Source organism: Gekko japonicus, unplaced genomic scaffold (assembly GCF_001447785.1).
Source record: "Gekko japonicus isolate JY-2015 unplaced genomic scaffold, Gekko_japonicus_V1.1 scaffold892, whole genome shotgun sequence".
Lineage (NCBI taxonomy): Eukaryota > Metazoa > Chordata > Lepidosauria > Squamata > Gekkonidae > Gekko > Gekko japonicus.
This window is the reverse complement of record NW_015174869.1, coordinates 19,755-30,861: the sequence shown is the minus strand read 5'-3', so window position 1 is coordinate 30,861 and position 11,107 is coordinate 19,755. Positions and strand designations below refer to the sequence as shown.

General features: G+C 49.9%; 1 protein-coding gene across 1 annotated transcript in view; it reads left to right on the top strand.

Moving 5' to 3' along the window:
• LOC107121781 (long-chain-fatty-acid--CoA ligase ACSBG1-like) overlaps nt 1–11,107 on the top strand; it is a gene marked incomplete at both ends in the record, with an annotated part of 50,703 nt that overhangs the window by 20,678 nt on the left and 18,918 nt on the right. The window contains one exon of the mRNA XM_015424772.1: nt 9,028–9,245. Within this exon, the coding sequence (XP_015280258.1) occupies nt 9,028–9,245 (218 nt within the window). The remainder of the gene's footprint in view (nt 1–9,027; nt 9,246–11,107) is intronic.

Below are 11,107 nucleotides of genomic sequence, written 5' to 3'. Positions count from 1 at the left end.
CCCCCCCAAATCTGCTGGAATTTTCCAACCCAGGGTAGACAACCTTAATCAGAACTGTTACCCCATTGCCGGCATTTCTTCTTATGTACCTCTAAAGTCAGTCTGGTGCAACGAAGTGCCAGCTTGGTGTGGCTGTTCGAGCACAACCATGGAGAGTCCTGAGTTCATATTCCCTCGCTCAGCTGTGAGACTTGCTTGGTGACCTTGGGCCAGTTGCCCTCTCTCAGGCTAACGTACCTCACAGGGTTGTTGTGAGGATGAATGGAGGAGGGGGAGTGCCACACATGCTCTCCAGAGATCCATGGAAGAAAGTCGGGATAACAATGAGCCAGAAATTCAGCTGTCCCCATAAGAACATAAGAGAATATAAAAGAAGCCAAAGTTGGATCAGGCCAATGGCCCACCCAGTCCAACACTCGGTCACACACTGGCCAGAAATACCAGGTGCCATCAGGAGGTCCAGCAGTGGGTCCAGGACACTAGAAGCCCTCCCTCTGTTGATCCCCCCCTAGCACCAAGAAGACAGAGCATCCCTTGCCCCAGACTGAGAGTTCCTATAAGAACATAAGAGAAGCCAGTGTTGGATCAGGCCAATGGCCCATCCAGTCCAACACTCTGTCACACATTGGCCAAAAATACTAGGTGCCGTCAGGAGGTCCAGCAGTGGGGCCAGGACACTAGAAGCCCTCCCACTGTTGCCCCCCCCCCACACCTCCAAGCACCAAGAAGACAGAGCATCCCTTGCCCCAGACTGAGATCTCCTATCTAGACCTTGTGGCTCATAGCCATTGATGGACCTCTGCTCCATACACCATGTATTTCCTTACAAAGAAAAGCCCCACCTGTTTAATTTCTCCCTCTAAATCTGTGACTTCTGACTTGCCCACATGGTGGATTCGCACATGCAGGTTTCCATTTGAAACCTCCAGGAACCGATGGCTGATGGTGCATGTGTGAAGGAGCTCTTAAGTCGAAGCCGCGATGTTTGCTGCGTTCAGCAGGGACATTCCGGTCTCCCAAGGAAAAGATAGCCCCACTCCACTGAAAGCCGGCAGACAGATGTTGAGCAACAGAAAACCCATTCTGAGTTCTCACAAAAGCAGCTTTGTTGAGAGTCCAAAGCAACTGTCTGCCCCCTCCCAGCCGATTATTCTGGGAGATGGATCAGGGACCAAAAGAGGGGAGATTCCTCATATCTGCTGCTGTTCAAAGGGCAGAAGGATAGGAAACCCAAGCTGCAGAAAGGGATTCCCAAAAGCTAGCTTTTGACAGAAGAAGGAGAGGAAAAAGAGGAGAAGGAGGAGGAGGAGATGGAGACTGGATTTATACCCTTCCCTTCACTACCCGAAGGAGTCTCAGAGCGGCTCATGAACTCCTTCCCCTTCCCCTCCCCACAACAGACACCCTGTGAGGCAGGTGGGGCTGAGAGAGCTCTGACAGAAACTGCCCTTGAGAGAACAGCTCTGAGACTCCTTCAGGTAGTGAAGGGTGGGGTATAAATCCAATCTCCTCCTCCTCCTCTTCCTCCTCCTCCTCCTCCTCCTCCTCCTCCTCTTCTTCTCGTGGTGGCATTGGGAAGGAAGAAGATACTTCTGGTTAAATTCCCTCCCTCCCTTCCTTTCACCCTCCCTCCCCAACGGGGACCCCAAGCGGCTTACATTGCTCTCCTCTCCTCAGTTTTATCCTCACAACAACCCTGCGAGGTAGTTTAGGCCGAGAGAGTGTGACTGGCCCAAGGCCACCCAGCAAGCTTCCATGGCACAAAGTGGCGATTCGCACCTGGGTCTCCCAGATCCTGTGACACTTTAACCACTACACCACACTGCCTCTCTCATGCTGTGGCCTCTTATAAAGGCGTAAGAGCCAAATGGGAGTATGAACCTGGCCTTCCTGGGTATGTCTCCGATGCTTCTGCTTGCATCGTTGAAGGGTCCGAGATCCAAACCAGGAGTGGGAATGTGAAGATTTCACACACGCTAGATAATACCGTTTCAATCCACTTCAGCAACCGTTTGTAAGTGGATTTTGCTATAAAATCCAGTTGCAAACTGCATTAAAAGTGGATTTAAAATGTGTTGTTTAGTATGCGTGAAAGCGCACTAGACTAAAGGTCACCCAATATACTTCCTAACTGAAGGGGGATTTGAACCCGAGTCTCCAAAAGCCTTATACAAAACACTACCCCTAGGGATGCCAAATCCGGCTTTGGAAATAAGATTTGGGGGGGGGGGGGTAGAAGAAGAGATTGAATTTATACCCCGCCCTTCGCTACCCAAAGGAGTCTCAGAGCGGCTCACAATCTCCTTTCCCTCCCCCTCCCCACAACAGACACCCTGTGAGGTCGGTGGGGCTGAGAGAGCTCTTGCGAGGACTGCCCTTGAGAGAACAGCTCCGAGAGAACTTGTGACTGACCCAAGGTCACACCAGCAGCTGCATGTGGAGGAGTGGGGAAACCAAACCCGGTTCCTTCCAGATTAGAGTCTGCGCTCCTAACCACGACACTCTTGGGGAAGGTGGTGTTTGGGGATGGAAGGGGCCCTCAGTGGAGTACAATGCCCGAATCCACCCTAGAAAGCAGCCATTTTCTCCAGGGGGACTACTCTCGCTGGCAGCAATTCTCTAGGGTCTCAGGGTCTTTCCCATCAAATACTGCCTGATCTTTATAACTGGAGATGACAGGGTTTGAACCTAGGACCTTCTGTGTGCCAAGCAGAGGCTCTGCCACTGAGCCACTGGAGAACCTAAGTGGGTGATATTTATGGCTACCAGCACCAGGTTGGGAAACACCTGGCGATTTGGGGGGTGGAGCCTGAGGAAGGCGGGGTTTGGAGAGGGGAGGGACTCCAGTGGGGTATAGTGCCATAGAGTCAGGAGGACTGATTTCTGTAGTCTGGAGAACAGTTGTAATTCCGGGAGATCTCCAGTCACCACCTGGAGGTTATAATACAAAAACTTCAGGCCACAGTGTTACGGAAAAATATATGACACTATGGCTCAAGTGGTTAAGACGCTGAACTGCAGACTGGAAGGTCGGTGGTTTGGCAGTTCAAGACCCGAGTGCCGTGTGACGGAGTGAGCTCCCGTCTCTGGCCCCAGCTCCTGCCAGCCTAGCAGTTCGAAAGCAAGAAATTGCAAGTAGATAAATAGGTACTGCTTAGGTGGGGAAGTAACAGCGTTCCGTGCGCCTCGGCGTCTAGTCATGCCGGCCACGTGGCCACGGAAAAGTCTTTGGACAGCACTGGCTCTTCGGCTTGGAAACCGAGATGAGCACCACATCCCTAGAGTCGGATTCGACTGGCTTTCAAGCGAGGGAAAACCTTTACTTTTACCCTATAATAGAAGTATGCTTAAGGTAGATCCAGGGGTAGTTTCATAGAAAAAGAGGTGCAGGAGCTCATTAGCATAACTGATTTGCATAACTCATTTGCATTGGCCATGCCCCCTGACGTTACCGGAAGTGTGTCAGAAGGCAACACCCACCGCTCAGGCTCCACTGGACTGTTTTGGATTGCTAGCTATTGGGGGGGGGGGGGGCTTTGTGGGCTCTTTACTGCCGGAGCTCCGCTCCTGCAGGAAATGACCCCTGGGTAGATCTATTTTGTGCTTTTTCTTTTTTAAAATTTTTCTATACTATTATATAAATATTGGTGTCGAGTCATTACCAAACATAGATTTCAACAAGACGGTACCTCAAAGTGCAGGTTTACACTCTGTTCAAGCATTCAAACAGCACCTTGTCCATTTCACAATCACTAGTCCCAGGGGATTCTAGTAAATCAAAAAATAGAAATAAAAAGCAGGTCATAGATCGACCTTAAGCATACATCTATTATAAACTGTGTCATATGTTTTTCCGTACCACCTGGAGATTGGCAACTGTAACTGTGCCACAAGAGCTCTCCCGCTGGCTACGACAAGAACCACCTCGAGTAACTTGGGCAAAGTCCTTTAGCTTTTTTGTTCTTTTCGCATCCTCCCCCCCCCCCCCCGCGTTTCCTTTTCTCCTTGAATAGCTGAATTGCAGAACCGAAAACACTGTTTGCCTTTCTTTGGGGGATTTGCCTTCGGAATGACCTTTGTCGCTCTACGGGCACAATGCATTCCTCCTCGGACTCTCTAACCCTCTTCCTCCCCCCCCCCCATGGGCAAATTGGAATTTTATATTTTTCCCTTTATGGGTTCGGAACATTCTCCAGTCGCAATGACATGAGAAATACACACTGGGAGGGCCATGAGAAATGGGGGAGGGGGAGAGGGAGGGGAAATGGCTTGGAGAGGCTGCCCAGGGCGTTGGGGGACTGCTAGAAGTTTGGGAACAGAGCTGAGGAAGTCAGGGGGCGATTCTGCATCTGGCATTCGCTCCACATTTTCTCAACTGGGAGGAAAAGGTGCTGCTCAAAACCACATTCAAATAGCCCGAGGCAATGCTGTACTGACTGCAAAGTTACCCCTGAACAGCCATAAATCTATGCAGAAGGTACCATAAAACCCAATGGTCAAAGGAAGCAAAAGTGTGGAGGCTACCATAAAATCCGATGAGCAAAGAAAGCAAAAGCAGCATGGAGTGTGGAGGCTACCATAAAAATCTGATCATCAAAGAAAGCGAAAGCAGCATGCAGTGTAGAGGGTACCATAAAATCCGATGATCAAAGAAAGCAAAAGCGGCATGGAGTGTGGAGGCTACCATAAAAATCTGATGATCAAAGAAAGCAAAAGCAGCATGCAGTATAGAGGGTACCATAAAGTCTGATGTTCAAAGAAAGGAAAAGTGGCATGGAGTGTAGAGGGTACCATAAAGTCTGATGATCAAGGAAAGCAAAAGTGGCACGCATTGTTGAGGATACTGTAAAATCCTATGATCAAAGAAAGCAAAACTGTCATGCAGTGTAGAGGATACCATAAAATCTGATGATCAAGGAAAGCGAAAGGGGCATGCAGTATAGAGGGAACCGTAAAAATCCTATGATCAAGGAAAGCAAAAGTGGCATGCAGTGTAGAGGGTACCATAAAATCCTATGATCAAAGAAAGCAAAAGTGGCACGCATTGTCGAGGATATTGTAAAATCCTATGATCAAAGAAAGCAAAAGCGGCATGCAGTGTAGAGGGTACCATAAAATCTGATGATCAAGGAAAGCGAAAGCGGCATGGAGTGTAGAGGGTACCATAAAATCCTATGATCAAAGAAAGCAAAAGTGGCATGCAGTTAGAGGGTACCATAAAATCAGATCATCAAAGAAAGCAAAAGCGGCATGCAGTGTAGAGGGTACCATAAAATCTGATGAGCAAAGAAAGCGAAAGCAGCATGGAGTGTAGAGAGTACCGTAAAATCCTATGATCAAAGAAAGCAAAAGTGGCATGCAGTTTAGAGGGTACCATAAAATCCTATGATCAAAGAAAGCAGAAGCGGAGTGTATAGAGTACCATAGAATATGATGATCAAGGAAAGCGAAAGCGGCATGGAGTGTAGAGGGTACCATAAAATCCAAAGGAAGGGAAAGCGGCATGTGATGCACAGGGGAATTTCTGTTCCAACGTGGGTTTCGTAACACAATGGAGGGAAAAGCCAATGCAGAATCAGCCAGGTTTTGGGGAGGGGAGGGACGGGTGTGTGTGTATAATGCCATACAGCTGTCCCTCCAAAGCAGCCGACCAATCTCGGTCCTCTGCACATTGGTTTTGATTCTAGAAGAACTCCAGCCTCCACCTGCATGGGGTTGTCATCTCTGGGTTGGGAAATTCCTGGAGATTTGGGGGCGGAGCTTGGGAAGGGCAGATTTGGGGGAGGGAGAGACCCCAGCGGGGGTATAGATTAGGGTTACCAGCAATGCTCCCTCTAAGCTGCGGAGTCTTGTGAGCAAAAATTCTACTTTGTGAGCCACTGGCCTTAGTGAGGGATTTGGCAACTGCATAAATCAGTTTGCTCTGGAACCATCCCTTCCTGAGCTGAGACAGAAATGTGTGAGCCGGAGGCTAAAAAACTGTGAGCTAGCTCACACTTGCTCAGCTTAGAGGGAGCAATGGTTACCAGGTTTGTGTTGGGAAATTCCTAGAGATTTTGGAGGTAGAGCCCGGGGAGGGACCTCAGTGGAGTATAATGCCATAGGTAGTGGTTAAGAGTGGCGGACTCAAATCTGGAGAACCGGGTTTGATTCCCCACTCCTCACATGCAGCCAGCCAGGTGACCTTGAGTCAGTCACAGTTCTCTCAAGAGCAGTCCTTGAAAGAGCTCTCTCAGGCCCACCCCCACCTCACCGCGTGTCTGTTGTGGGGAGAAGAAGGGAGATTGTAAGCCTCTCTGAGACTCCAAGTGAAAGGCGTAGTACAAACCCAATTTCTTCTTTTTCTTTTCCTCCTCCTCCTCCTCTTCTTCCTCGTCTATTTCAGGGGTCGTTTCGTAGAAAAAGAGCTGGGGAACTCATTAGCATAACATTAGCATATGCCACACACCCTGCCATCACCGGAAGTGTGTCGTAAGGCCACACCCACCACTCAGTTAGTCTTAGTCTTAAAGGTTAGTCTTAAAGGTGCTATTTGTTAGTCTTAAAGGTGCTATTTGAACTCTTGGACTATTTTGCAGCAACAGACTAACACTACCTCGGGGAAGCTCCTGGATGGGGCTGGGAGTCCTTGCGGAGACCACGTGGAGTGGCCTCGGCCAGGCAGAGGGGGAGGACGCCAACTTACCCTCCTGCTTCTTCCTCCTTCTGCAACAGAATGAGGCTGGAAGCAGGGGGCGGCTGGAAGAAGGGGGCGGGGCTTTGTCATGTGCCCCGCCCCCTGCACCTCACCCGGGGGAACTGCGATCCCCCGCGATCCCCCCCGAATCGACCTCTGGTCTATTTTCTCCAAGGGAACTGCCCTCTATAACTTGGAGACCAGTTGTAATCCTGGAATATCTCCAGCAACCACCTGGAGATTGGCAACTCCAGGTACAGTGCCACAGAGTCCCCCTTCTAAAGCCGCTGCTTTCTCCGTGGGAACTGACCTCTGCATTCTGGAGATGAGCTGTAATTCCGGGGGATCCCCAGTCCCCACCTGGAGGCTGGCAACCCAAGCTGGCTACTCTATTCTCTCTCTCCCCCCACTAGATTCTATCCATTTTCAAAAGCCTGGGCCGTACAACAACTGCAGACGTCACACAACGGGTTGGGGCAGACATGATGAAAGCTAGCCTCTCAGGAGGACACATCCCTGAGAAGCTAGCTTTCTTTAATGCAAGGATTTTGCCTGGAGGAAGCTGGCAATGGCGTGAACCACCCTATCCACCAGTGTACTACCTCCATGAGATCTAGGCAAGCTCATGGATATTAAAGTCCCTGATTCCACCCCTCCATTTGGAGGGGTGGGTTTGAATATGCCCTCTGACCCAACTGGCGGCCTGTTTGGCTGGCTGGTTAAAGGGGAATTAATCCTTCTTAACCGATCAGTGGTATTAGACCCTTGAACAACGTACCACAGTGTGCGCTCATTCATACTTTGGATAAGCAGAAGTGGGTGACCTGTACAATTGCCATCTTTCGGGACAATTAACGGATGCGGATTTGTTAATCAGGTAATTAAGAGCATGGCTAACCCCCTCTGTGGCTATTATATAATAGTCCCGCTGTCCCCCCCCCCCCCCACAGGGCACGTATTCCTTGAACGCTAAGAGGAAGAAGCTGCATTTTTCCAGGGCCATTTTCTCCAGGTGGACTGATTTCTGTCGCCCGGAGATGGGTTGTAATTCTGGGCAATGCTCCCTCTAAGTCAGGGGCGTCAAACTCATCTGTTATTAGGGCCAGATCTGACATAAGTGAGACCTTGTTGGGCCGGGCCATGTCTTTCATAAAAGGTAATGCTAGGTAGCAGAGATACAAACTTCATAAAGGACACAAACAAGGGTTGTTGTTTTTTAACTTAAAATAAAAACACGCTTAAAACATTAGCACTCTTGCAGTATTTTGTTTAACAGTGTCTGATAACTGACACCCCTTGCACTGAATGATTGCATCAAAATGTCTGTGCTGTTGCAATCTTGAGTATGCCGTTCAGGTGTGTATCTGTCAGCTGCAAAACTACGATGATGCAGCAGCGGCAGAACTGGAAAGAAGAAGCAGAAGACAGCCAGTTCCACTGCGGGCCTGACAGAAGCCCGCCGGGGGCCTCATGCGGCCCCCAGGACACATGTTTGACACCCCCGCTCTAAGCTGTGGAGTCATGTGAGCAAAAATTCTACTTTTGTGAGCTCCTGTCATTGAACTTGTGAGCGAGCGATTTGGCTGCTGCCTAAATTAGTTTGCTCTGGAGCCATCTTTCCCGAGCTGAGACAAAAATGTGTGAGCCAGAGGCTAAAAACCTGTGAGCTAACTCACACTAACTCAGCTTAGAGGGAACACTGGGAGATCTCCAGTCACCACCTGGAGCTGGCATCCGTATCTAGCTCACTTTAAGCAAACGGTTAGAGCGTCAGACCAGGATCTGGGAGATCCTGGTTCGAATTCCCACTCTGACAGGGAAGCTTGGGCCTGCCACATACTCTCTCAGCCTAACCTACCTCACAGGGATGTTGGGAGGGAAAAATGGAGGAGAGGTAAACTGCTTTTGGTCGCTGTTGTGGAGAAAAGTGGGGTATAAAAAGTAAATCGATAAAAGAAGTTCTACGTGGTACAGGACTGCGAGGAACTTTGAAGAACAGGCCATGTTATTGATTTACGGAACAGGTTTCAAATACAGATGCTACAAACGGAGAGCCAGTTTGGTATAGTGGTTAGGAGCACGGACTCTGATCTGGGAGAAGCGGGTTTGATTCCCCACTCCTTCACATGCAGCTGCTGGTGTGACCTTGGGTCAATTACAAGTTCTCTCAAAGCTGTTCTCTCAAGGGCAGTCCCCGAGAGAGCTCTCTCAGCCCTACCTACCTCACAGGGCGTCTGTTGTGGGGAGGGGAAGGGAGAGTAAGCTGCTCTGAGACTCCTTCGGGTAGTGAAGGGTGGGGTATGAGTCCAATCTGTTCCACACGGGGGGAAAAATATATCTCTTTTTTTCAGCCTCTCTCTGGACCATATCTGCCAACGGGCAAGTCAAACTGAGGATCGATCCTACCTGCTCGCAGACCCCCATAACGGTTCACGACATGTTCCTGGAATCCCTTGAGAAATACGGGTCCCTCCACTCCATGGCCAGCCGAAAGAACGGGAAATGGGAAAAGGTCACCTTTCTGGAGTACTATAACCTCTCTCGGAAAGCCGCCAAGAGCTTCCTCAAGGTAACGGGTCTTCCCTCTAAGCCAAGTTAGTGTGAGCCGGCTCACAGTTTCTTAGCCGCCGGCTCACAATTTTTTGTCTTCGCTCAGGAAGGATGGCTCCAGAGCAAACTAATTGATGCAGTAGCCAAATCGCTCACTCACAGCTTTCATGCCAGGAGCTCACAAAGTAGCCTTTTTGTTCACAAGGCTCCACAGCTTAGAGCTAGGACCCCCCATTGGCTAGGGTTCAAGGTGGAAAAATAAAAGAAATTCACAAACCCCCCCCCCCCCCGGAAGTTGAAATCTAAATATCTGAGTTGGGGGGGGGGAAGGAAAGAGAGGCAGTGCTAAGGTTGCCACTCTCCAGGTGTGGCCTGGAGATTTCCCAGAATTACAACTCATCTCCAGATGACAGAAATCAGTTCCTGTTGAGAAAATGGCTGCTTTGGAGGGTGGACTCTGTGCAGGGCCGGCCTGAGGTTTTTTTGCACCCTAGGCGGGGCTACCTTCTGGCAGCCCCCGCACACCCAATTATGTGGTTGCCAACCTCCAGGCAGAGCCTGGAGAGAAGGAAGTCCTACTTCTCTCCCCTTTAGGCGAGTGAGGAGGAGGCGGCGAGGTTTTCGGGCACCCAAACCAAAACACCCCACATTTGGATTTACAAAAGCCGACCCCGGGTGGAGGGGGAAGGCGAGGTGGCCTTGCGCTCCCCTTTCACGCCCCCCATGCCATGTAGCTGGGAGCAGCAATAGCACACAGGCTTCTGGCGGGGGGGAGGCACAGTTTGGCACCCCATCCAGGGCCCGGCGCTCTAGGCGAATGCCTAGTTCGCCTAGTGGGTGAGCCGGTCCTGACTCTGTGGCATTACACTGACTGAAGTCCTTCCTCTCCTCAAACCCTGCCCTCCCCAGGTTCTGCCCCCCAAATCTCCAGGACTTTCCCAACCTGGTGTTGGCAACCCTGTGATGAGGAACAGGAGGAGAAGAAGAGGGGGCTCGTCCCAGTCGTGTGTTTGTAGGCTCAGTAGGGGAGGGTGACTGAGAAATTGTGCCAAAGTCTCCACAGAACAAATGAGGGACTTTGAGGAGAAGATTGTGAGAAGTAGCGTTGTACAGGAACTCCATGGGTTCACCTATTGGTTTAAATGTTAAAAAAAATAAAATCAATTGCCTTGGAAGCCCAGAGGCTTCATGCAATGTCCCCAGTTCTCCACATTTCCCGGTTAAGGGGAAAATCCTGTTCAAACAAATTACAAAGATGGCCTGACTCCGATGGTCACAAGAGAAAGAAGTTTTACTTGCAAAAATAGAAGCACATCTTACGTGACATATTCATGTAGGGACGTTTAACTGATTGTGAACAGATTGACTTCCAATCTTCTTGGAAGGTTAACTTCCAAGAGGTTAGCTTGCTACAGCTCCAAGCCCAGGAAAGTGAGAGAAGGAGAGAGGTCCTATATAAGAAGGCAAGTGAGGGCCAAAGAGAGGTCCTATACAAGATGAAACAGAAGGCAAGCGAGGGTCAACGAGAGGTCCTATATAAGATGAAACAGAAGGCAAGCGAGGGCCAACGAGAGGTCCTATATAAGATGAAACAGAAGGCAAGTGAGGGCCAACGAGAGGTCCTATATAAGATGAAACAGAAGGCAAGTGAGGGCCAAAGAGAGGTCCTATATAAGATGAAACAGAAGGCAAGCGAGGGCCAACGAGAGGTCCTCTATAAGATGAAACAGAAGGCAAGCGAGGGCCAACGAGAGGTCCTATATAAGATGAAACAGAAGGCAAGCGAGGGCCAAAGAGAGGTCCTATATAAGATGAAACAGAAGGCAAGCGAGGGCCAACGAGAGGTCCTATATAAGATGAAACAGAAGGCAAGCGAGGGCC